Below are 27,295 nucleotides of genomic sequence, written 5' to 3' on the forward strand. Positions count from 1 at the left end.
CTATTGAACATGTGGCTATCTGCTCATGAAAGGGCTTTCTGTTATGAATATTAAGTTACTGCTGTTTGGATGGACCATTTTTATCATTTTTACCATCCTCCTCAGTGCAAACATACACGGTAGTTATTTGTGTATAATTCACTGAGGTCAATATAAGTTGAGTATCTAGAATCAAGTGTTACTCATCCAGGTTGTTCCTTACATTGTTTTGTACATTATCTATATGTTTAGCTCCATCAAAAAAGGCAAAATTAACTAGAATTGTAATTGGAACTCAAACAAGATTTGAACCACTTCATCCATTTATTAGTCAGTTGTTCGATTCAAGAAAAACGTAAATACTCTGTTAAAAACACTCTGCAAAATTACATTAAGTGTTTAGAAACAATAGCGACAAATAAGTCAGAATGACATTGCAGGGACTCAGTGCTTACATACAGTATATACATTAGCTTTGCACTACTTTCCAAACCATTCTGTCCCTGAAAGTTTCTCAGAGATCCTTCAACATGTAACATAACCAATAATTTCTTTTATGGGCAAAGGCAAACACAAATAAGCAGATTAGACAAGCTTTCCTTAAAATGCTCATAGCAGGATGAGGTCAATTCACTTTTAATATGATCTATATCATCACACTCTTGAAGAAGAAAATCTGCTTCCCAAGATGACCAAGTTAAAAGAAAATTTCCCCCCGAAAGAGTGTGAAAACATAAAGATAAGGTAAATTCCCTTCTGTCTTCATTCAGGAAGTTGAGGTGAGTGCATTGTGCTGAGTGATACGAGATGTCTGGAGGCAGGGTAATTTGGGGAGTTGTTAGTTTGAGGGCCAGACTTCTCAGGCATTGCTCCTTTCCTCTATTGTGAACGTCTCCATGGGGCCTTTGCTCAGAGCCTTGATGTCATCCAGGAGACTGGTCGGGGTCAAAATGTGAGAAGACCCTGGAATCAAAGTAAAAGAACCATTAGGCTCCAAATTAGAGCATAAAACCCCTTTCACATTTCTGCCTGGCTCCAGCAGGTGGCATAAAAGAGCTGGAAATAAAACCAGACAGTGGCTATGTTTGAATGGCCGCAGCTCAGTGAGTCACCAACTGCATTTAATAAGACTACAGAAATATTCCTCTCATAATCAGTGAGTAACTCCTCTGGAAATTTAACGTGAAGCCAAAGTGCTTTACAATTCAAATACTTAATATACCCAGAGAAAGGGGGGATTTAATCTGTTATCTGTGTAATCTCACCTATGATGACCTCACAGGATTTTACTGCCTGGGTGACCTCGTAGGCAGAACGCATCTCAGAGAAGCAGATTCCTCCTAGAACAAAGATGATGAGGCGTGAGCCGGTCCGGCGTTCGTCCTGAGCACTGGCTTTGTGCTTCTGTCGGGCACTGTGGAGCAGACCAGAACAGTGATTTACTGAGACAATACTGACAAGAAAAAGAACATGAACAACAAAATCAAAACCCTGGAAAGACAGACAGGGAGAAAGTGAGGGATGGATACTCAGGAATCTCTCTAGATTTCTTAAACAGATGCAGATCATTCCCATTTGTAAACTCAAAGGCACCAGCAAACAAACAGCTGGAAGTGAAAGTAGTATCAGAAATAATCACTGGAGGGCGCCAACTTATCACATTCTTTTACTGTCTCCATTTGTCTGTAAAAGCATGTCTTAACTTTCTGTGAGTAAAATATCTCCTGAGAATTATTTTGTTGTGTGTTTTATTCAAATGAAAATTGAAAAGGCAACTGCCGATCACTTCTGAGTAGCTGGAAGTGTAAAGAAATGTACTACTATTATTAATTAGTGACCTAACTTGCAAAACATCATTTAAGAAAAAAGTGCTGCCTTTGACAGTCTCACGCAAGAGCATGAAATTGGTAATTGGGATCTAAAAGTCAGATCATCTGCAGCAGAATTCATAATCATGTCCAGAAACTATTGATCAGTTCTAGTGTTATCACTCATAAAAAGCTACTGTACCTGACAGCCCCGGAGCCATTCCAGGCAGCAGGACACTCGGACTGGTGTGGCCACTCTTTAGTGTCGAGTTTGTTCTCCACGGCATCCTGAAAGTACCAGATTTTTAATGTCATTTGTAGAGGTCAAGTCCCACAGAAGCCAAATCTCTTTGGCAATCCAGTATCATAGATTTGAAGATTGACTTTTGCAGGCATCCTACTGAAATTCATATGCACAGAAATCTACAACCTCTATGCAATATTTAGGAATTTATAAAAGGCTGAATTGACAGTTTTGGAGTTCAGAGGCTCAGTGGTCTGCCCAACACCGAATACCAGCTTTTGATTTTAGGTGGAGGTGCTACCCTTCTCTTTAAATTTGGAACACAAGTTTGACTTTTCACTTTAATGCCTTTGAATGAATCAAACATGCAGTCAGTGAAACTACTTCAAAAACAGAAGATTTCTCTGTGACCAAACTCCAAAAGCAGGTGTAAACCTTGAACAAAGAAAAAAGCACAAAACTACTTGACAACTTCTGCAGCTAACAACAAGATGCATTAGCAACAAATCTGCTTTGAAGCACATGTCAAAGAATTTTAGTTTTTGATCAGGCTCATTGTTTTGGCACTTTTTGTTTTGGCTTTTCACTGAAAAATACACAGATTTTTTTCTAAAAAAGGAGCAGATTGGTTTCAACTGATTTGTCAACTAGACTTTATGTTGCCTGAAAAAAGAGTCTGTTTCCTGCTGCAAGACCAAACTGTTCATCACTGGTTACAGGAAGTCAGGTGCTCAGGTGGTTAAGACTGCTCAGAAATGGCCTTTCAGGTCATAACAGGAAAGAGAGGTGAAAATGAGGAGAAGACAGAGCAGAACTTGTTATGTTACAGATCTAATTACTGTTTTTTAACACTGCAACTGCAGTATATACAAATCCCATTTCTGAAAAATGTCTTCAAAAAGACAAACTTCACTTTCTTTGTGGCCAAGAATTTCCTCTTACATGTTCAACAAGCATCACATGATGCCAGCAAGTGTAATTTCAGTTCTGTGGAATCACAGAAGTATCTGAAGACCAAAGAGCATTGGAGTAACTCTGCCTCTTACTTCTCCCCCATTTCTAGGAACAGCAGGGACTGAAATGAGCAACAACAGCCTCAGAACTGCTACATTATTCCTTCCACATTTTATGTGTTATAGCTCAAACTACCAGACTCAAAACAAACAGCCACAAGCAACCTTGTTCTCAAGACAGAGTGAAAAGGTAAATTAGAATACTGTATGAGCAATGTGTTTTTTTATAGTTCTTGAACAAGGCAGCAGGTGACGGTGACATCCTACCTATGTTTCAACACAAAACACGATCTCACCTAACCACAATATCCTCTTATATGGAACACAGTTAACATACAATAACGCATTTGTTGATCAGGACAGAAGGTTGTTGCTGAAACAGAAGGATCATCCCCAGGGATCAACACACAACTGGTGCACTATAGATGCTAAGATGATGTCTTTCACAAATGAAGCATTACAGAGCAACACAAACATATATGTGACACTGCCTATCAGATGACCTGAATCTGATAACCTTCTTTTGTGGTGCTTTTACAGTTCTGTCGATAATTTTTCTCACGTATGCCATTCAGAGGGGGGACTGGGTTGGCACAGTGACCTACATCCAGCTACATGTTGATTTGTAAGACAAAACTGGCCGGAACTTCTTTTCTTTTTCCTTCCCATCCTATGCTCTATCTATACCTAGTTTAAATTCTCCGGAGTTATGCCACTTAATTCATTATAGGATCCATAAAAGCTAAACTTCCAATTAAGCAAAAGAAAAAAAAAGCTAGCTGGAAAGAGGTGTCAAAAAACTGTATGCAAGTTGCAAAGATAGAAATGCTATGTGATCATGCAGAAATGACAGCTGCTAATAAAATACATTATACAATGTGGTAATGTCCTTTCACTGACCTCTATTACATCTTTTATGACAGGAGTCCATCTGGAAAGATTGTATGTCTGCTCCTGGGAACGATCCCGTCTTGTTGGTTTGCGAGAGAAGAAACTAGGCTACAAACAAGAGTAGAAGAGACAATAAGAAGGATTCAGAGACTGAAAGACAGAACTGAGAAGATGAATGAGACGAGAACATGAAGACAGAATTGAAAAAAGGAACCCTGAGGTGACCCATGGTGAAAATTCCAACCACCGGCTGGTCATGTGAAACCATGGGTACAACATCAATAATCAATCAATCAATCGTCTCCTTTTTCCTCTTCTCCACATACCGATGTGATGATTGGGACCCCGAGTTCTTTCCAGTTCAGGATAAACTCTCGTTCATCTTCAATCTTTACATGCTGGATGAGTTTGCTTAGGTTCTCGTCTGTCGTTCCTGTTAACACGCAGCAAACAAACAGAACAGTATGAAAATCTAGTAATATTTTATATGGGCTGCATCATCTTAGTCAAATAATTGTTCGGCAACGAAAAGTCTAGGTTTTAGGTCAATTTCATGGTCTTTTTGGAGAGAATCATCGAGTAATCATAAGTGGAAAATGAACTTCATATTCCAGCCATCACCATGATATTCACAAATATGCTGTGGTATATATGTGTATGTGTTTGTGTGATGTGATCAGTTATATATAAATTATAACAAGTAATGGGATCAGTAATGACCTAAGAATTTCTCTCAGGAAAGGCCAACTGTTTATAGTCTGGCTGACTGATTCTTATTGCCTTATACTGTTCTGCAATTGTCTGTTGGTCACTGTGAAAGTTCCATCGATATAATATATGGCTACAAATCAAGACATGACTCTACAGGATGCTTGTGAACAGACAGTGAAAGGAGACCAGTCGGCTGCAGGAGAAGATTGGTGTACCGCTGACGCTGAAGATGTACAGCAGCACAGCTCTGATCTTGTCGTGGGTGCTGTATGGGTGGAGCAGCACAGGCAGCAGGGTCCTCATGGGATCCTTCACCTTTACCCCATCCACGTCTGACCCCACTGCAAGGTCCTACACAGAGACAAACCATTTTTTAAATCTTTTGTTCAGGCTGGGAGTACGTGTTTGCGCTTTTACATATCTCTTTATAAAGCTCCACATCTTTCACGTCTGGTAGCTGACCAGTACAACTAACACACTTCTACTGAGTCTCTCCTGAGGACGTGGCCAGAGGTCAGACTCAGATACAGAGTCCTCTGGAACTCATAAGGAGTCAGTGTCTTGCTGAAGTACACATCTTAAGGTAAGATGCTTGCCGTCATGTGGCTTTCTACCAAGCATGTTATCCCTACTCAATGAACCACGGTCCACCCACTGACTTGTTCATGAAGGGTTGAGTGGTAAAAATGTTTTGCATTTGTTCCACCAAAACAGATGATGGAGCACAGACAGACCTGTTCAGCTTTGCAGAGTTTCTCCACGTTGTTCGAGAAGTGTTTCATGCAGTCCTCGGCCAACTGCAGATGAACAGTTTTCTAGAATTCGGAGAGAAAGAAAAGTGAAGGACAATATGAACCAAAAAAATGCACGAGTACTGTTACTGGAGTTTCAAAATGATTAATGAAAGACACTTATCATAGAGGTAAGGAAATTATGACTCTCCTATCTGTTTTGCTGCTGAAAACATGATGTCAACCCCACATAATTCCAAGCTTCGGAGGCACCACACCGAACCACAACATAATAATTACTTAGCTCTATTATTACTAGTAGGAAGCAAGAAATATTAGTGTTGAAGACCCATTTGACCCTAGAGGAAATTATGTTGAAAATCTCAACCTCAAGTTGAATAGATAAGATTAACGTGAGTACTATTTAATTGTACTGGTACTGCATACCTCAGTCAGCTGTTTACGGAATGCAGGCATCTTCTTCATCATTTGAGCCAAATTGCTAATTGTGATCTGGAAAAAAGTGACATGTTTGCTCAAGATATGCACTCTAAGTATGAGATACACAGCTCACCAGTAAAGTAGAAACTACAGCACTGTACCTTCCCATCTGGCTGCTTCTTGCTGGCAGATATTTCCTTTACCATCTTGGGGATTTGTCTATTGTAAGAAAAGAAATGGGGTTAGGGTTGGGGTGAGGAAGACAGGAATGGGCCACCTCCATCCTTTAGATCCTGCACACTTACTCTGAGACCTCAGCGATGTGCTTGTGCCTCAACTTAACCCACAGCATGTCCTCCTCATTCAGCAGGGCCTGCTTCTCTGAGCCATCTTTAGACTTGTACCTGGCCAAAAAAATAACCAGATGATGGGTTTCAGCTAGAAATCTACACCTCTATACCCTGTCAGCCATATCAACTTGGCGATATGGTGCAGTGAGGATATTATGTATGCGTGAATACAGTGAGATACAGTAGAACAAGCTTGTGTTACTTGTAGGTGTCAGCCTGAATATCAATGAGGTCGTAAGCCATGGCCTGGTAGGTCAGCTCATGCAGGATGGGACTGACGGGGTCAAAACCTCTCTCCACTATCAGCAGCTGGGCCTGGGTCTTTCCCTTGTGATACAAGGGAAACACACAAAAAGACATTAAATACAACACTTAATTTTTATACCGTGGTTACTGTTCACAGAAACTTTAAGCTTCTCGTGAAGAGCAACATTAATTTAACCTTCTTAAGGAAACGGAGGGAATATTTTTTTTCTTTTAGATTATGCCTTGTGTTGAGTGTCTGTGGAAAATAATACAGTATTTCTAGGTTTTACTTCCTGGGCTAACACCCTGTTTATTCTGTCAACACTCTTTGTTCGGTAGGCGTCACACCTTTTTTTTGCCACTGTCATCCAGCTCATAGTGTCTGGCCAGCTTGTTGTCCACCAGCTCTGCAAAGGTCTTGGCGTTCTCCATGTTGCTGTCTCTAGTTATGACATAAATTGTTCCCCATCAGTTATCACAGTCATGTTATTACACATCACACATGTACTGGTTTAGGCCATTTGTAGAAAATAACTTTAAAATGGGTGGCTGTTTTATTTTGTCTGTTTGTTTTTGTGTTTGGTTTTATGTGGTCTAATTGTTACTTTTGTACACATGAATGTGCACATGTTGTACATATAGTGTGGGAAAATTAAAATCAGATTTTTTATAAGAAAGTAAAAGCTGCACATGCTTTTGCTTGTTTTCTGCCTCAGTTAGGTAACATATTCCATGGTCTGAGTTCAAGCTTTTCTCATAAAAGGTCTTTCTGCTTCGGGGCTGAGGTGTGTTAAAAGCAGAGAAACTAAATCTGCTCTGGCTTACTTCTTGTATCTGACCCCTGGGTACTCGTCCAACGTGGCACAGAGTGTGACGAGCTGGTCCGCGAGTGTCTCCAGTGTCTTCTTTTTGTCCTGACTGTTGGGACTGTAGATGCTTTGGAATGCCCTCGGATTATCACATGTGAATACCTGAAAGACATGCCAGTGTAAAAAAAAATGCATCAAATATTGTTTAGTGAATAATTTGCATGCAATCATATAACGAAGCAACAAAATAATAAAGCACGCTTGATTTAACTTTGTAAAAATCACAAAATGACCAGAACTTTTTTGTTTTTTCAAAAAACAGGAACTACCAGTTCAACTCCCAAGCCAGTGGGATAAGAAACATTTTGTGAAATCATTACATTACAGTCTAAGCAGCCAACACCCATTAAAGATTCAGTCTTTCTCCCAGTAGCAACATGACACTGAACACACCAAAAGAAGTGAAGTTTGTATCAGTTAGCAAATAAGAGTCTGGATAAAAAAAGAAGGAACATTACAGAAGCATTACAAAAGAACCTTAAAGCAACTACTCACTTGTGCCTCTTGTGGCATGAAGCACATGTTTATTTCCTTACAGACTCGTATGTACTTTGCACAGTACAGCTTCATATTGTTGAACAGGTCGTCGGGACAGTCTGTTGGATCAAAAAGGTTTGAGTTGGTTTGTTATTTGTTAACAAAACAAAAGCAGTTGTTTTGCTGTTAGGGCTGTACAAACTGTTATTTGTTATAGTTAAATATATATGTTTGTCATTTTTTATGGCATCACCACCCTAAAAAAAAAAACAATCCTCAAACAAAATCATCAATTTGAATAAAGTGATTCATTAAATTAAATGGGCTAGTCTTAATTTACGATCAACTTTATTATATCAACTTCTTTAATTAAAATAACATGTCAGCGTTGTCAGCATGAATACATGTAGACTGCAGGCTAATCCAATAAAGGCATAAAATAATAATAATACAATAACTGCACCCTTAAGCTTATTGCTTCTAGACATCCCTTAATACCCACAATCCCTTTGTGTGCAGACAGCAAACGCATGTCAACATCATGATGAACCTTCAAACTATTCAGTACAGCCTTATTTGTCATTATAGTAAAGTAGTGGTTTATAAATTACTTACAGTCAGTGAAATAAACATATGCTGCTTTGTATTTGGGTTTGGACTTGAAGTCAGCAATAAAGGCATCCACGCACTATGAAACAAAATGAAATTTAAGATATCACAACAGAGTTTGGCAGAAAAACTTTAGAATTAAACCAAACTTAATTTTTTAGAAATTCAAACTTAAATCCAAATGCAATATGATAACTAAAGGGTTATAATTGCAGACCTTTGCGGTTGGTGACATGAAGTAGATGGCCTTCATTTCTGGAACAGGCTCTCTGCTTTTGAACAGGTCCTCCACGACTACAGAAACAAAATATATATTATGACAGAGCAGGTACAGACATTCACATATAGACATCAGTTAGTTTGATATATTACCAAAATTATGCAAAAAAATTGTTTCACTGTTATGGAAATATAGCCTACTTGTTATTTTTTCTGCCATCAGATCGGACATTTTGCAGCATGATGAGAGGAGCTTGGTGGTGAAGTGGTCCAGAATCAATATCTGTGAAGGAGATAAATCGGTAGTGGTCGGTCAAATTATCACCACACTGTAATATGTTCCTTGGTTGTGAAGCCCCACATGAAAAGTAGTAGCACTGCCAAAATAAGAAATTACAATTCTATTTGAGTCACAGTGCATAAGGGGGATCAATCACATAAAAGTTAGATCTGTAACCTGGAGGCTGTCTGTTCATGCAAATACAGTCTGAAAGATGGAGAGCTGTCCTACCTTCCATACTTCAGATTTTCTGCAGTCTGCAATAATTGTATCCTTTATTCCTGTAAGATATACAGAACAAGAGTGATGAAAAACAACACTGACTGAAACCTGAAAAAAGTTACTGCTCATGACTTCACTGTTTGAGCTGTTGATTGATTCGAGCATTTCAAGACTTTAGTTGGACAGAAAGTCAAGTGATTACAACTTCAGCAATCCATTAGCTACTTAAGTTGTTGATCAAGTAAAAATACATTTTTTAGGTTGGTTACAGCATAAACACAAAAATGTGCAAATGCAAATTTGTCTTCTTTTATAATACATAACATTATACTTAATAATCACTGGAAAAATGACGAATAATCAGGTCACTGCAGTGTTCACCAATGGCAGTGAATTAGTTATTCCATTAGACTTGCATGATATGTTAACTGTATTTAACAGTGTGTGTTTTTAAGTTAGTTTAACAAAGAAAGCATGCCATTCTGTGTCTCTTTGTTGATTTATCGCTACACAATATTAGGTTTACATGATGTTAATTCAACTTAATGTCATTTTGGACTGGGGCTATCATTTGTGGGGCATAAAGTTGAATCGACAACTCAACATCCACAAAAACTGAATATAACTTGCACCACAGTAGTTACATTACACTGCATAAATTTTACACAGGTAGGAAGTAGCTAGCGTTACCAAATAAATTGAGTGTAACTCAGCGTTAAGTTTTCCATTAGTTTAACCTCAACCCAAACACTAAGCAGTCATCTGTGCGACATCTTAACCGTGATCTAACCCCGACCACGGAGGACAGCGCTACAGGAAACACTGGTCGGAAGAGAAACAGACTTAGACACAAGACATCTTTGAAAGGTTGACGTTCGTTTAGAGTCAGTTAACGTTAGCAGAACTTATTTCGAACAGTGTCGTGCTAACGTTAGCCTGTACCATATGAGGTGGGGCTCCTGGCGATAGACAGTGACCTCACTCCGACCACTTCTCCAAAAGTGGGATACAAGAGTCAATGACAGTAAAGTTGCGATAAACAACAAAGTGTAAACCCATATGTAGCATGCCGCTATCAACTTTACACCTATCGATACATCTACAAATCCAAGTTTGACAACTTCCGTTGCGATAAACAACAGAAACTCAACGTTCACTGTCATGCCAGGATACAGAGGAGGAAACAGTAAATAAAAACTCAGCACGAAGTGAACAGTCTTTCAAATTATGGAAGTGTCCCGTTGTTTCAAATGTACATTGGGCACTCTGTAATTGGAGTGAACTTACTTTTCCAAACTATTCTTTTCAGCCCGTGATCTGAGCCAGTTGCCATCTTGCTTTTTTTTTTTTTTTCCTCCGCGCCTCTCTTCCTGTCCCGTGTCCTCGCACGCTTACGTCAATGCGTCATCAAGTGTGCGACGGAGCGCGACTGTAGTTTTCATAATTGCAGATTAAAAACTCCCTCAAATGTTTTGATTTTTGTAATCTCATATGCATGTCGTAGCATTTCATATTTAGTAATTCAAATTCACGAGAAGCTATCATAATCTTATATAGAATAGTCTAACAAGATTTATATTAAAAATTTTAGTTGACTTAATATTATCTTTCGATATTAAGCCAAACATGAGATAATAATTAAATATTGTGTCTTACAATCACAAATATGAGGTTTTGAGTTAAAGTTATGTCATAACATTGAGTTCTTATTAACTTATTTAGAATGCTACATCAAATGTTTTGACTTCATATATTGATTTTGATTTATAGCTCATAATTTTGAGTTCTTCATTCCTAACATTTAATCTCTTTTTCCTCTCCTGACAGATATAGGCTTTTGCAATTGCAAATCTTTTCATACCTTTCACACCTGAAAGTAAGAGGGAGTGATTTCAGGCCTCTGGGTAGGGAAATCCAAATCCTCTGCCATAGCCACATTGTGTGGCATCTTGTCTACATCCTTGAATATAGAATATCATGCCTCTAGCTACAAGGGTGATTGCGGCTCATGCTACTCAATGAGCATCTGTCTCAAAGTACACCTATCTGCTTTACTGTGACTGGGTGTTTGCCTCCAGTGGGAGGGGCCAGATTCGGGTATTTCAACCTGCACAGCCACCAGATATGCTTAAAAACGGTAAAACAGTTAGGAGTGAAGCATTTTGAAAAATCTAACAGAAGCTGCAAAGTGTGAGAAACAGTGAGAGGAGTGTTTTATGAGGCAGACAAGAAGAATGGGCATTATGAAGTGGCTGGTGATGTTTGTCTTGCTGGGCATATGCTCACAGGTACAGTAGACTAATAGAATGATATCATAATATGTATTATAAGATTATTTTAAATTCAGGCACAAACATTCTGTTGAGAGCGGGAAGAGCGCAAAGGAATGGAAAACTAACTTAAAAGTAGCTAACTGGTCAGTAGTAACTTGGATTTGATATCATGACATAGAATTATTGTTAATTATATTTTCTCATCTAAATTTGCAGGCTGCAGCCCAAACAGGTACTGTATGTTTTCTTTTCCATAAATTCACTGTAGATGTTTACATCACTGTCACATATGATAATGAAGGGGCACAATGGTTATATTATACATTTATGTGTAAAAGAATCCATAACAAGTGTGATAAACAAGGGCGTTAATAATCTCCACTTCTTTCTCTCGTCAGCTATCCAAGCATCCATGTTCTCAGCATCATCCAAGACCATGATTCTCAGATGGACCAGGGTCCCAGGAGCCACCTCATACAAGATCACCGTCGCCCCCAAAAGCTCACCAAGCAGCCCCGTTGCTTTTGCCACATTTGGTCCAAACACAGTGTTGGGCTCCGTCAACTCTCTGTCCCCGAACATCTTGTATGAATTCACAGTTGAAGCTCTGGATAATTCCCAAATAACACTGAGCACTGCAGCTGTTGAGTCATCCACAGGTGAGATACACTCCTGTCCATACCTGGACTGTTTAAGCACTTAATGACACAATAGTCATTAATTATAGTCAATAGTCATAAATTTGTTTTGCTATATATTCTGGTGTTGTGTTTGACTTTGTCTGAAATTACTTTTTAAAATGTAGCTTTTTTTTTGTTTGAACAATTTTATGCGGCCTCATTGAGGCACAATAATTCACTATTAACTTTATAATTGTGTCCTTTATTTGGACAGTGTCTCTGACCTGAACTGACTGTTACTATTTTAGCCCCTGAGATGATGGATCCCATCCAGACAGTGAAGTCGAAGGACAGCAGTACCTTGATGGTGGGGTTCAGCTTGAAGACTGGGGCAACTCATTATATCATACGCATCCAGAACGCCAATGGCTTCTACAGAGAAGACACAGTGTCCTCCTCCCCCGCTGAGATTAAGTCCCTCACACCATACACTGAGTACACACTCAGCATCATGTCTGTGAACAGCGGAGGCCGCAGCCAGCCATCTCCTCCGGTGACTGCAAAGACAGGTACTGCTGTTTTTCACATTTATCTTTATTTGTGTGAAGAATGTTAGATTTTCACATTTTCGCTTCCACAGGTTGGAAACTAAGCCTCACAAATGAATTCAGTGAAAGAGATAACACCTTACACCTGGTGAATGTGCAGAAATGAGTCACACATTTATGGAGAAACAATAAGTACTTTTCTCAATAGTCCCCATGCCCTGCAGAGGTCATCTGATCTGCCTCTTTGTCCCCTTTGCAGAGCCAATACAGAACTGGGATTGAATGTATACACATATCATTTTCAGTCAAATCCAGGTTTGTCTTACCCAATCAGTGCATCAGGAACCCTAAGGAGCTCTCCTGTATCGGTGGTAACTGTACCTGACGATTTTATGTCAAACACAATGAGCTGACCTCATCTGGAGAACATAGCTGTCACCCCTCACCTCCCCTCCCACCCTGGGAGGAGAAATCTGAGCCACATAAGACAAAAAAAAAAAAAAAACATGCAACAAACAGTGTCATCCCTTTTTGTTTGCCATTATTGATCTCTGATTTCAGTTGGGAAGAGCAAGGTGAAAAAAAATGAAAAATTGACTCTGAAACTACTAAAACTGTTCACACAGAAAATAGTGTGTTGTGTAGGATCCCTGTACTCATAGTAAGTGGCTGACTGACAAATAAAAAAAAGGTTTTCAGGACCTTTTAGCTTGAATTGATGCTTGAAAGCAAAAACCTTCATGACTCTCGTAAATCCTAGAACAAATAGATAAATAACACAGCTTCAAGTCAAGCCTTGTGTGGCCCCACAGCTTAAATACTGAATTATAAGGCCCATGCTGTGGTAGTCTTGGATATCTTAAACATATATTTTTAAGTGCCATTGTGTCTGTGTTAGTTTGTATTTCACAGGTTTTCCTACCATCCAATAACTATTCAAATTCTCCATTTCATGGATCAATTGTGCTTCTTCCTGGCTTGTAAATAGTGGTCTTGTACAGTCTCCACCCATGTAAAACTTGCCAAACTTCCTTCTCCTCCGCAGTCTTGCCTCCTCCTCAGATCTCCACCACCTCCTCCCCCAGGAATGACAGCATCACTGTATCCTGGGCCCCCGTCACTCACGCTGTGCAGTACAGCCTGTCCATATACAAGCTGGGCTCAAACACTGACATGAAGCACAACACCTCCAACACCAATATGACCATCTCTGGCCTGGATGCTGGCTCTCTCTACGTCATCAGGGGTTTCGCCTGGGACCTCGAGGGCCGACAGGGCGAGGCCAGTTTGTACATCAACCAGACAACACGTAAGGAGACACTGAGACATTTCTTTTTTTTATGCTCTGTGAACTGCTGTGAACATCAGATCTCCTACAGCAGGAGACAGACACTAGTTCCTATAACGATGAGACCATGTGCCTTTATAATAATGGGTGTGAATTATTGTACATGAAGAGATATATGAAGAGAAGATTATACAGTTGAGGTAAAATCAACATTTTCCTCAGAAATAGAGCACTTGAGTGACTACGACACTACTATTGTACATAAATTCATAATCGTATCAACATATGCTTATGTTTTTTGTTTTTGACAGTCCCGATGGCTGTGTATGTGTTTTAATGTGCGCTTGACTGATCATTAGCTGCTTTTGTTGTCTGTTAAAAGGACCCCCAACACCGTCTTCTGTCAACGTCTCCGTGGTGATGAGTAACGGTGTGGCTGGACTCTCTGTGTCCTGGGAACTCGATCAGGAGGTCTATGGGTCCATCGAGTACCATGTGACGAGTGACCAGAACCTCACGTGTAACGCCACATCTGGCTCCTGCACCCTGCCGGCAGTGAGCTGTGGCGACGCACACACCATCCAGGTCACCGCTTCAAACGAGGCCGGGCCCAGCTACCCGTCCATCCCCGTGGTGTTCATCACATGTGAGTGGTCCAGACTGGATTCCAATCTGATCCACACAGTTATATCCGCTATTATCGCATTTTATTTATTTTTTTATACTGATTTTGACTTTAGCACTACTGTTAGGACATTAATCAGACTGACACAGCATCTCTGAAAGTACAGTCAGTAAATGAGTGTGACCAACCCTCCTCCTGCCCTGTCCTGTCAGACCCCTGCCCACCAGAGTCTCTGGCTCTCGTGGAGTCACCAGAAGGAAACTGCACGCTGACGTGGGACGAGGTGCCACATGCGGACAGCTACACAGCCTTCATTAAGAGAGGTGACGGCAGCGAGGAGACCTGCAACACCACCAGCAACAACTGTAGCTACCACTGCAACTGTGGCTACACGTACCTCATGTCTGTGTTTGCTTTCAACCACGCTGGCAGAAGTCCTCAAGGAAAGGTTCTCAACTATACCACCTGTAAGTAGCAGCTGAGGTGGCATGTTCAAAGGTGTTGAGTCATTGTGAGGCTGGTTTTCCTCTCTTCCAGGTTAGTGTCACTATAATGTTTAGTTGTTTGTGTCACCTGTGTCTTTCAGTGCCCTGTTGTCCTGAGGGCGTATCCATCTCAGTGGTGAGCACTGACACTCTGGAGATCATGTGGACAGCCTCGCGGGGGGCAGAGCTGTACGAGACTCGGGCCGCGGACGGTTCAGAGGTCATCCTGTGTAACGACACGGCACCGGTGTGCGCCCTCTCTGACCTCAGCTGTGACAGTCCCTACAGTGTGGTGGTGACGCCCTGCAATGAAATCAGTGGATGCAACCGTGCATGCACAGCTCACACCAAAGACACAGGTAAAAAACCTGGGGTTATTACATTTTATTACATTACCCCTTTAGATGAAGACACACACTCCCTGGCCACTTTATCAGGTACACCTGTACAATCAATACAACTGCCCTGCCATGAATTCTAATATTACAATGTTTATACATTTTCACTCAGAAAGGCTGTAATTCTGCTTTCATGACAGAGTTGTTTTAATAGATTGTATTAAATTGTACAGATATAGTTAATAAAGGGAGTGTGTAATGGACTTTGTAAAAAGCTTAGTAAAAGGTTACATGTTTTGTATTATTAATCTGCTGCCTCCCTAAATGACTAGAAATGATGAGTTGTGAATAATTGTCTATAATTGCTTTAGATGATTGCTATGATTTCCTCCTCTGTTCCTGAAAGCAGGACTATTAGCTATTAGCTTCTAATTCCGTCTCTCCTTCATCTCCATCAGCTCCCTGCATGCCGATGAATCTGATGCTCAATCTGAAAAACTCCTCCTGCGTCAGTGTCAGCTGGACAGCAAACAACAGGGCTGCTACTTACACTGTGAGTGCGTCAGGAGGTGATGGCGCACACACCTGCACCACCAGCGGGAGCAGCTGTGACATCACTGACCTTCCCTGTGGCTCCACCTATGAAGTCAGCGTCACAGCAGCCAGCGCTGCTGGCCAGAGTTTACCCAGCTACTCTGACTCTCTAGAAACAGGTGAGTAGTCGAAGGTTTGGATTGATTCATTCAATTAAAAAGTACAGACAGTGAAAAGTTTAAATGCATGTTAGGAACATGTTGGGCCACCACAAGTCTCCAAAACGGCTTGAGTGTTCGTCAATATTGATTTTACAAGTCTTTGTACCTCTGCTGAAGGGATGAACACCACCAAGAACACCAGGAAGTATTCAGATCTTTAAAAAGTAGCAATACAAAAATGTAGGTTATGCATTCAACATCACTTGTATGTAATCATCAGCAAGATGTACATAAAGACTGATTTTATCATGATTTCATGGCCAAAATCTTGATTTTTACCCCTCATGATCACTGTTCCTAGTATGAGTCAAGTGGCAAAAACAGTAGATCCACATTTCTCATAATGCCAATGGATAGAGCCTTTTCAATAGACTCTGACTCAGACTGTCAGTTTCCCTTTAATTAAAGTCTTTGACACTGTCCCCATGTTTGTTTACATTACAAGTTCACAAAAGCTATTTTAGGAATGACTTGATTTTTGACTAGTTGGAGTATCAGAAATACACCTGTTATCAACTAAGGGTGTGCCTGAATACAAGACATTACTCAGATATGCAAAGATCATTTTTGCAGTAATATTCACGCCCACAACCACAGCAGCACAACTTTTCATGATGCAGATGTGCCAGAATGTAGCAAAGCAAAAAGGTTTTGCACTAAAAACACAGAGGACTTTAAGTTCAGTACCTCGAGACTCAGCGATGTGCATTATCAGTCACTTTTTAAAAGATTTCCTTTTAGTCCAGATTAGTTGTGCAGCATGGAATAAAGCTTGGCTAAAGATTTTCTTTTTTTCACATATGCATTTGGCCCCCACGCTCTATTATTGCCTGTGTTTTTATCTCACTTTCATCATTGACACTTTTGTTGGACCCTAGCATCCATATGTATCATCATCTTTTCCAGAGCCCTGCTGCCCGGTGAATCTAACAGTGTATCAGGTGACACAGGCGATGACCAACGTCTCATGGTCTCACGCCAAAGGGGCGCATTCGTTCATCACCTCTCTGACATCACCACGTGGTCACGCCCGCTGCCACACCCAGGACTCCCACTGCCTGATGGGATGCATCACCTGTGGGACCAACTACACCGTCACCATGGAGGCGTTCAGCCACAGCGGGCGAAGTTCCAACTGCACCTATCAGGGCTTCTCGTCCAGTGAGTGATGATGTTTCCTACCAGTGACGAGGAAAGATTTTATTAAAGAGTATCTATACCCACAGACATAATGTGCTGACCCTTCTTTTCAAGGGTCATTTCAGTTATTGTAACATCCTTCACCAGACAGCACTCTGTTAATTTTCTAACTTTAAAACGTCCTGCTCAGTATCATGCTCTCACTTCTTCAACATCAAATTTAAAGGATACATATCTAAGATGTTTGTTTATGTTTTGTATTTGTATGAAAAAGTATGAAAGTAGAAGTCACACCTTATGAAATATAGGACAATAAATGCTAAAGCATAAAAACATACAAGTTAGTTGACAGCAATTTCTACCCAAAGTTTGCAATTATGATTTATAATTTGAATTAATAATGTAAATATGCAAAGTAACTATGAAATAAATGTAGTATTTAGCAGTATTTAGTAGCAGTAAAAAGTATAATATTTAGCCTCCCAAATCTATGCTTTTTGAGTTAAGTATCACACATTAGATTTTCCAGTTTGCCACATAATTTCATTATTATCTGTCTCTCTCTGTCTCGAAGGTGCCTGCTGTCCGTCAGGTGTCAGGCTCTACAGGATGGCTGGTAACTCCGTGCGGGTGTACTGGCGCAGCGCTGGCACCAGCCACAGCTACATCACAGAGATGGTGGGCAGCAGCAGCAACTACACCTGCACCGCATCTCCCGGGGAGAACAGCTGTGATGTTGACAACATCCAGTGTGGGGACGTCTTTAATGTAGTGGTGGCTCCAGTCACACCAGAGGGCAGCAAAGTCATGTTCTGCCCGCAGAGACTGTATTCAGGTATGACAGTAACCCTAAGCCTAACCCTCTGAAGATGGAAAAAAAACCCCAAAACATTTGTTTGTAGTTAAACTCATCTGATTATGCTGATTTAACGTGTCAACAGATTTTTCATAATGTTTTAAAATGCTAATTTAGAAATCAGCACAACAGCAGTAAAAACATTCTGAACATTTCACATGATGACAGAATGTATTGCAGCTAAAACATTGTGAGTATGGATCATGGAACATTTTCACTGAATTTTACTTTCTTTTGTTTCTGCTCTCTCAGTCACTTGCTCAGGGAGTAACGTTGGCACGGGTATGTTACCATTCTGACTTTAATCTGCATAAATATCTATTGGGCTGTTTGACACCACACAACAGTGTCTGATACCTGCTGATTTATATAATATAATTTTAACCTGTTTTTCTCCAGTTATTTACAGAGGGAAGAGAAGTGTGGACTAGTGCAGTGTAAGTAAATATACAGTAGTCACACAGTAATGTGATACATCTGACCTGCAGTGTAAGCTTGACTTTGCAGACAATGAGAAAGTATACAGTTTGGTGACGTCAGTGAGCGTACATCAGTCCTCATGATCAGGCTTTGTTGTGTATTACTGTCTCCCTCTGCTGGTCACAATGAAACACTACTTGCATTTTGAACAGTTCTGCATAAAAAAAAAATCCATCACCGACTCCTGGTTCTGTTGTTTTAAGATGGGAAATTTAAGTAAGTGACTACAGTAAATATAAAATTCCTGCAAGCTGAATCTTTGAATTTTTGTCTTTACAGCCTCCTCTCCACAGACACAACAAACACTCCCATCTTCTTCATCCTCCTCTTCCTCCTGCATCACCTCTGCTCTGCCGGAATGAAGCAATGCTCACAGCTAAACAGACGAACAACTGTTAGCCAGAAATAAACAAGTCATGACACATAGGTGATAACATGATGAATAACGAGAAATACATGAGAAATTAGATATTGTTCGGTCTCGTGAAGCTGCCACTAAATGATGTCCATGTATCAATGCCAAGCAAAGCCATCACTGTGCCCTCAGCAATCACGATCAAGCACTTAAATATGACAAAGACGCAAACGACAAGAGTATGTTTTGTGTGTGTGCTCCTCAAAATATGTACCATGAGACAAAATCATATTTTGCAAAGGTGAAAAAAAGGTTCTCATGAGGCTCTCATGATAAAACATTTGATCCACAAAGAACCAGAACTAAATTTCTGTGATGTACTGAGAAAGTTGCAACAGATTAATTTGGATTATTACAAGTTAGCTAATCCCTGAGCTGTTAAATTGAAAAACTCCAGACAAATGATCTTAAATAAAAAAAATAAATCAATTAGTGAATCAGTAACAGGGTCCCAACGAACATTTAACACAACCAATGAAACATTTTGCCCCTTCATTTAAAGAATTATTAATTGAATTGACCAAATTAAAACACATTTTGTAGCCTTTTCCCCAAATAGGAAGCCTCCTGAGTATAACTGTGCAGCTCATCATGAGTCTACAGTGGGCAGCTGCTTGTTCTCAGGAAGTCTTTAACTGTTTGCAGTATGTATCACTGTGACTGTGGTAACCTGATGCATATTACAGTTAATAAAGAATCCCCAGCATAATTTTTGTGTTTTCTGGTTTGTTTTGCACATAAACATGTTTTACAAAATCAAAGGGAAGACACCAAGAGTCAAATTTAGTCATAATTCAGTATGCTTATTCATCAAATCCTGTCTATTGTCTGTAATTGTGCTGTTGAAATTTTCAGATGTTTTTTTTTTTGCCATGAAAATTCAATACAGCAATTAAGACACGATGTTATTTACAATTAATTTCATTACAAAGAAGATCTCATTGGACAATACTGTTCACTCATGCTTTTTCTTTCTTTCTTTCTTAACTAAAAGGTGAGATAACATCAATGCTGTTTCCTTGTTGTCTGGCCTTTAGGAGCTGTTTATTTGTGTTGTTTTTTAGGCACGTTTACAAAGGCCACACATTTGTCTGTTTTCAACTGCAGAAAGTTATGGGACCATCATACATTCATATTATCAATCAAACAATTTAAAGTTTTGTGATCAAACTCATCTGATGACAAAAACAGCAAACATTTGAAGGTCATCAGCATATTAATTGAAGTCGTAATTAAAATTACCCAGAGTGAATTTACTGTATATACACTAACTAACTATCATTCTGTATGAGTACAGTTATGGTTGTTAATATAGATAATGAAATGTACACTGCTCAAAAAAATAGAGGGAGCACTAAAATAGCACATCCTAGATCTGAATGAATGAAATATTCTTATTAAATAATTTGTTCTTTACATAGTTGAATGTGCTGACAAAAAAAATAACACAAAAATTATCAATGGAAATCAAATGTATTAATCCATAGAGGTCCGGATTTGGAGTCACACTCAAAATTAAAGTGGAAAAACACACTACAGGCTGATCCAACTTTGATGTAATGTCTGTCAAACAAGTCAAAATGAGGCTCAGTAGTGTGTGTGGCCTCCACGTGCCTGTATGACCTCCCTACAACACTGGGCATTCTCCTGATGAGGTGGCGGATGGTCTCCTGAGGGATCTCCTCCCAGACCTGGACTAAAGCATCCACCAACTCCTGGACAGTCTGTGGTGCAACGTGGCGTTGGTGGATGGAGCAAGACAGGATGTTCCAGATGTGCTCAATTGGATTCAGGTCTGGGGAACGGGGGGGCCAGTCCATAGAATCAATGCCTTGGTCTTGCAGGAAGTGCTGACCCCCTCCAGCCACATGAGGTATGGCATTGTCTTGCATCAGGAGGAACCCAGGGTCAACAGCACCAGCATATGGTCTCACAGGGGGTCTGAGGATCTCATCTCGGTGCCTAATGGCAGTCAGGCTACCTCTGGCAAGCAAATGGAGGGCTGTGCTGCCCCCCAAAGAAATGCCACCCCACACCATTCCTGACCCACTGCCAAACCGGTCATGCTGGAGGATGTTGCAGGCAGCAGAACGTTCTCCACAGAGTCTCCAGACTCTGTCACGTCTGTCACATGTGCTCAGTGTGAACCTGCTTTCATTTGTGAAGAGCACAGGGCACCAGTGGCAAATTTGCAAATCTTGGGTTCTCTGGCAAATGTGAAACGTCCTGCACAGTGTTGGGCTGTAAGCACAACCCCCACCTTTGGACACTGGGCCCTTATACCACCCTCATGGAGTCTGTTTCTGACCGTTTGAGCAGTAACATGCACATTTGTGGCCTGCTGGAGGTCATTTTGCAGGGCTCTGGCAGGGTGCTGGGTTGTTGCCCTCCTACGGCCTCCTCCACATCTCCTGATGTACTGGCTTGTCTCCTGGTAGTGCCACCATGCTCTGGACACTACGCTGACAGACACAGCAAACCTTCTTGCCACAGCTCGCATTGATGTGTAATCCTGGATGAGCTGCACTCCCTGAGCCACTTGTGTGGGTTGTAGACTCGGTCTCATGCTACCACTAGAGTGAAAGCACTGCCAGCATTCAAAAGTCACCAAAACATCAGCCAGAAAGCATAGGAACTGAGAAGTGGTCTGTGGTAACCAGCTGCAGAACCACTCCTTTATTGGGGGTGTCTTGCTAATTGCCTATAATTTCCACCTGTTGTCTATTCCATTTGCAAAACAGCATGTGAAATTGATTGTCAATCAGTGTTGCTTCCTAAGTGGGCAATTTGATTTCACAGAAGTGTGACTGACTTGGAGTTACATTGTGTTGTTTACGTGTTCCCTTTATTTTTTTGAGCAGTGTATTAAATCCATGCTCTTTGTTTCTTTATGCTTTTATCACATCCGTTGTGCCAATAAACTAAAATAAAACTATAGATATGCAGTATGGGATTTGAAGGGGGATGAGGTGGGATGCCATCCTCCTTGTTTGCAAAATGACCAAAATGCATCCCCCTTGTCAACCTGCCATCCCACCTCTCCATCTTCAACCACATAGAGTGCAGACAGAGGGGTTGTTCAGGTGAATATATCAACTCATTGATCCTTAATCTGACTGAGGTTTGTGCACGTTAGAATGTTTGGCCCCAGCCGTGGCTCTGAAATATCAGAAGCCTGTGCTGTGTATTGATAAATCCATTAAATTTATAATTTCACCTTTTTTTTCCTCAGTCCTTCTGTCAGTTTCATCTTGCAAATACTGTAAATACTTTCTGGGTTTATATCTGCATACAGTATGCATGTATATGAGTAAATGAACTATTAGACTTTCTTTGTGATCATAATCCATCCAGGAGTAAAAAGAAAAGCAAGCTCACCAGAGCTCATGTGCATGGCAATACCGAAGCACTCATCCTAACATTTTAATGTTCATGGCAATGGATCTCACAGTAAGTCATTAACAGGCGCAGGGGAAGACGACTGAACGTTAACGACGCCTTCCTTCACCTCAGTGCAGGGGTTAACCGCCAGCGTGACTTCAGGATATCCACCAGCTTCACAGGGCACCCATCCCAGAAACATGTGCCGCCTTGCCTCCTTTGAACAGCACAAGTTTCTGTTGGCTTAAGTCCCTCCAAACACAAAAGGAATAGCTCTGTTATTACTCCCATTGCACTGTACACAGTATAGGTTATCAGTAAGGATACTGTGGTGGCTCTCAGTGGGGAATAGTTGCCATTCACAGGTAAAATGTGGAATATGACTCAGCCAAAGAGGTGGCATTTACTTTAGACACAGTGATCTTGCAGATCTCCACACCCAACTCTTTAACCGTGTTACATAACATCCCACTGTTGGAAACCCACCAAGTTACATAGCTTATCTGATGTTTCTTGCCAAAACTGCCGACACCTCACTGTATAATGTCCTTGCAAAACAAACACCTCACTGAATATACACATGAACACCTTCCGTTTTTTGGATTTTCTTTTCACTATGTAAAATTCTGAAAATCAAATTCACTGTGTCATCTGTGTCAGGAGTAATCCGATCAGATGTCAGTGCAGTTTTCTGTCTAAGTGGTGGCAATGTTGTCTTGTCTGTTTCATGTGAATATTACTTTAGCTAGAACTGCATTTTTGAATCATCTGAATGGAGTATGACTTTAGGCAGGGCCTGTTAAAGGGGATGGATGATAATGGGCTGGTCAGCCTTACCTGTCTTTCCAGTCAATCAATTTATTTTAGCCACATAGTTCTAACTCAACTCCTCAGAGTTATCAGACGTTTTCCCTCTACACCCGAACAAACAGGCCTGAAAATAGGGCAACATGTTTAGTTAATTAACTGAATAGTTCCACCTTCTCAAAACCAAAGATATTATATTTATTGCAGATGCCATTTCCTTTGGTTTTGGACTGCTGGCTGGACACCAGTTCAAAAAAATGGTGATGACCAGTCTTCATGATCATATGACCTTGAGGAGAGTAACTAAAATAACATCTCAGCTAGGCTTAATCACCCAACAGTTTACCATTCAACATTGCACTCAACAACAGCAGCAGTTAAATAGCGTGGCTGATTGGCCAGTTTGATTCTCAGGATTTGAAACAGACCACACAGCTGTCCAGAAACTGCAGTGTAATTCTGTTTGAGCTGGAAAAGCAATGCTGTCCATCCCATTTCGTACCGTGGAGTGATGTGTCTTTGTGCCACAAACCACTAAAGCATTGTGGAGATGTATGGACTGCAAAAAAAAAACAAACAAACAAAAAAAAAAAAACAGTTCAGTATACAAGTCTGGAGACAAGTCCCAAATGTGGCACCTTTGAAAGACAACATGCCGACACACAACACACAGTGACAGCACTTCAGAAGAACGACTGATGACTGACTCCAATACCCTGCTTCACATGAACCATATTCATCCCACTTCTGATAAAGAAATCTAATAATAATAAATAATAAAGACATTGCTTTGAATTGCAGAGCATCAAATCAGTGCTGATTGGTACAACACCACTTACTGTGACTCTTTTTCATCCTCCTCCCGGTGATTCTGAATTTACAGTGTGTGAAGCTGATTTAGCAACCAGTCGACTCTATTTTTATTCTAAAGACTACTGTCTTAGCTGCATTTTCGGGTGCAGCCAGAGCTGTGATGAAAAAGGCTTGAGATATTTCTGGTAAGTTGCATCATAAGATCCTCAATACCTGTGACCTTTAACAGTGTCTGTGCAGCACACAGCCACATAAAACGACAATAAAATATCAAGATGCTCACATGACTTGTTCCTATTCGCCGTGCTTCAAAATTGCTCTATTGTTTAAGCAGGGCAGGTTAAGTTTCCTGGCAGCTTTATGGCCCATATCCACTTTCATGTTGACTTCCTTTTTTCTAATACACGATGAGGAGGTAGGAGGTGATAGGCCTTTATTCTCCTGTGATAAAAGGCCCTTTTCAGCCCAGCATGTAGCCTACATAAAGGTAGCCAAGGGATTAGCCTATGGAAAATAACATATTTCATCGAAGACCATTACCAACCCTCTAAAGCTAAAAGCTTGGAGACCAAACTAACAGTTCCAAGCGTGATGTGTTTTGTAAGTTCATCCCGTTGAGATGGAGTCCCAATTCCCAAGTTTGCATTCTTGACTTTGGTTTCAGTGTCACTTGTCTCCTTTGCTCGGGCGGCCCCTCCCAAGCCTTTATCTCTTTGGTTCAGGTCATTCACTGTGTTCTCATGTATTGTTACAGGGATGAAAAAAAAACAGTTAACACAGAAACATGGCCATGTGTGAAGTCTGAGCGTGCCTTCACAGTTTTCGTATTTACGGTATCTCGGACGGGGAGGAAGGATGGAAAGAAACAGAAACAAAATGCAGACCCCTGATTGCAAAGAGAGAAATAAAGAACGGCGCAGGCACAGAGAAAACAAGAGGATGACATGTTTAATGTCTGCACAGCTTCTACTCAGCATGCTCCTGCTTGGGTTGATGCTAGGAGTGATAGGTTGATTCTATTCATGGGAGACAGGCTGTGTTAGTAGGTCAGGAGAGTTGAAGCAACATGTAAACTGTGGCCCCTGAATACAGAAGTTATGGCATTGCTGTGATAAGATCAATGTTGGTCAGACACCTGGGATCCGTTTGAACTGAATCACTGAACTTTAAAGTGGATCACCTAATTTTTCCCCCTTGAGTCCTTCATTGTTTTCACTAGTGTTGCATTATTGATTAGTACAGCTGAGTTCAGCTCATCAAAGTGCACTTCGCAGTTTGGTGATGAGTCTGGACTAAGATTTCTTCAGAGTTTCTCCTTTATCTCTGTGACGATCTGATGTTCAAGGGTTTCATGTCTAATGCTCTCTCTCATACCATGCCCGACCAGTAAATGAGGCTAAATTCAGCCCAAAAAATATTGAGCTAACACAACCATAGTTGATGAAATCTGACACAACATGTTTGTACAATATTTGCTGATATTAATTACAGTTTTAGCAGCGGATGTTAAATCACAACTGTGGAAATGTTGTTTACTGCCTGTTGACCCACAGAGAGAAGTGGATGCAAACTGTGACTGTGTGGTACTACTATCACTACAATACTACTACTACAACTACTACTAATAATAACAATAATAATAATAATGTATAAACCAATAATTGCAAAACTAACCTAGGCAAAAAAAAAAAAAAATACAGAAATGACCTTAAAGAATTGTTATTGCACTAAATAAGGAAATAATTCATATTTTCTATGTTAGCTGGGCAACACATTTACAAATACATATTCCATATGCCATCCGAACAGTCATTCATGGACAAAAATAAATACATAAATAATATTGTATCATTTAAAGTGACATGTTTAGGGTTATCTGGAGCCCAACAGGTAGTTCAGCCTGTTCTGAACAAAACAAGTTGTTGTAAAACTCAAGCAACGGAAATGCGACTAAACTACTGACACACAAGTGGATACATTGAATAAAAAGTACTGTCATCCCCAACCACTGTTTTAGAGCCCATGAAAATTTACTTTATTTGAACAGAAACAGAATTAGCAGATTTTTTTTTGGGGTGGACTTCTGAAACGTGTCATCAGATTTCAGAAATGAAATGAATGAAATGAAACACTAAATGCAGGCAGACAGCTCAGTTATGAGACAAAATTGGCCTGATGGATGTTACACACAAACTGAGAGATCACACACACACACACACACACACACACACACACACACACACACACACACAGAGAGAGAGAGAGAGAGAGAGAGAGAGAGAGAGAGGGACCTTATTTTCATCTGTGACTTGACTTGACTTGACCAAACTCTCATCCATCCATCCCGCCCTCCATCCCTCCCTCCTGACTGCCTGGGGCTGCTGGTGGGACAGCCTGGCCCCATTTGGGGAATACTGATTGGTTCCCATGCATGCTAGGCTGAAGCTCAAAAGAATCCAGAACACCTTTTGTATTTGGCTCCCTTGTATACTAAACTGATTGTAATCCCGCACTCAATGTCAAAGATGGGATTGTTGGGAGCCATAGGCTTTTCTTTAGCTTTGGTATCTCTAACTCAGGTAAATATGTTTTATGTTAAAATCTGTAAAACTCAATAGCATTGATATGGTATTAGAATATTCCCTTTTATTGATGTATTTTTTGTTATTTACAGATACCTCATAGTGCAGAAGGTAAGCAAACCAAGAAATTCTGCAGAAGACCCAATGTGTGATAATTTGGATAGAAAAATGTGTGTTATTTTATCAATATCTGTTATGCACAATGGATCACTGAAGCTAATGATGTCGCACTAAATGGAACTTAGGAAGTGTAGTTCAGATAAAATAATAAAAAATAATGGCAAATATACAACATTGAGTGCTTTTTGTGTGTGTGTTGTGATGTTATTTGTTGCTCACAAACCTTAAATAACTTCACTGCCATGTATTTTCATCTCTTACAGGCTGCAACATCTTGTCAGCACAGCACTCAGGCGCCTCATCGATTCTGGTAAAATGGGAAAAATTTTCTGGGGCAACAAACTATTTTTTGGACCTTCGGGTGAAAAACAATACAAATATTGCACCGGTTGTGGTGACCCTGCCAGCCACTGCGACACAAAAGGATGTCAATGGCCTGAGACCAGGAACTGAGTATAATGTGACTCTCAAAGTCTTTCAGTTCTACTTTGTGGTGTGTGTGGATACAGATTTGGCGTCCACAGGTAAAGAAGGAGACAGTCAACACAACATTCACGATAAACACTTAAAATGTGGTACTGATTGGAATTATTAAGATCTCAGGGATCAAATTGTGACACACATTTATACATATGTATACTGTATCAAGTGACATAGACATATTTACACAACATTTTAA

The 27,295-nt window shown here is 40.4% G+C and overlaps 2 protein-coding genes across 2 annotated transcripts; one reads left to right on the plus strand and one right to left on the minus strand.

Moving 5' to 3' along the window:
* Nucleotides 1-284: 284 nt before the first annotated feature.
* stxbp3 (syntaxin binding protein 3) lies at nt 285-10,431 on the minus strand. The gene is made up of 19 exons (XM_041935018.1): nt 10,378-10,431; nt 9,100-9,149; nt 8,790-8,871; nt 8,587-8,663; nt 8,376-8,448; nt 7,779-7,879; nt 7,240-7,385; nt 6,763-6,856; nt 6,371-6,495; nt 6,124-6,222; nt 5,980-6,037; nt 5,825-5,890; nt 5,381-5,461; nt 4,862-4,997; nt 4,262-4,368; nt 3,945-4,043; nt 1,990-2,075; nt 1,245-1,393; nt 285-942 (listed from the first exon to the last, which is right to left on the minus strand). Exons 1-19 carry the CDS (start codon nt 10,421-10,423, stop codon nt 839-841), a joined length of 1,779 nt encoding a protein of 592 aa, XP_041790952.1. The 5' UTR covers nt 10,424-10,431; the 3' UTR covers nt 285-838.
* Nucleotides 10,432-11,324: 893 nt separating this feature from the next.
* On the plus strand, nt 11,325-18,449 carry LOC121605955 (fibronectin type III domain-containing protein 7-like). Its single transcript, XM_041936100.1, has 13 exons — nt 11,325-11,378; nt 11,580-11,595; nt 11,771-12,022; nt 12,292-12,552; nt 13,577-13,840; nt 14,202-14,465; nt 14,657-14,911; nt 15,031-15,288; nt 15,726-15,980; nt 16,929-17,183; nt 17,737-17,997; nt 18,271-18,300; nt 18,418-18,449. The coding sequence occupies exons 1-13, from the start codon at nt 11,325-11,327 to the stop codon at nt 18,447-18,449; spliced, it is 2,457 nt and encodes an 818-aa protein (XP_041792034.1).
* Nucleotides 18,450-27,295: the final 8,846 nt, after the last annotated feature.

The sequence above is a fragment of the Chelmon rostratus genome, chromosome 4, assembly GCF_017976325.1.
Source record: "Chelmon rostratus isolate fCheRos1 chromosome 4, fCheRos1.pri, whole genome shotgun sequence".
Lineage (NCBI taxonomy): Eukaryota > Metazoa > Chordata > Actinopteri > Chaetodontiformes > Chaetodontidae > Chelmon > Chelmon rostratus.

What these genes read in the sequence shown, in the direction of transcription:
- stxbp3 (XM_041935018.1), bottom strand. Translation starts at nt 10,423, where the DNA reads ATGGCAACTGGCTCAGATCACGGGCTGAAAAGAATAGTTTGGAAAA. An exon ending in ATGACAGTGGCAAAAAAAAG is followed by an intron (nt 6,496 to 6,762) that starts GTGTGACGCCTA and finishes TTGTATCACAAG; the next exon opens with GGAAAGACCCAGGCCCAGCT. An exon ending in CACATCGCTGAGGTCTCAGA is followed by an intron (nt 6,038 to 6,123) that starts GTAAGTGTGCAG and finishes TTCTTACAATAG; the next exon opens with ACAAATCCCCAAGATGGTAA.
- LOC121605955 (XM_041936100.1), top strand. Translation starts at nt 11,325, where the DNA reads ATGGGCATTATGAAGTGGCTGGTGATGTTTGTCTTGCTGGGCATATGC. An exon ending in CCCCGTGGTGTTCATCACAT is followed by an intron (nt 14,466 to 14,656) that starts GTGAGTGGTCCA and finishes CTGTCCTGTCAG; the next exon opens with ACCCCTGCCCACCAGAGTCT. An exon ending in CTATCAGGGCTTCTCGTCCA is followed by an intron (nt 17,184 to 17,736) that starts GTGAGTGATGAT and finishes TCTGTCTCGAAG; the next exon opens with GTGCCTGCTGTCCGTCAGGT.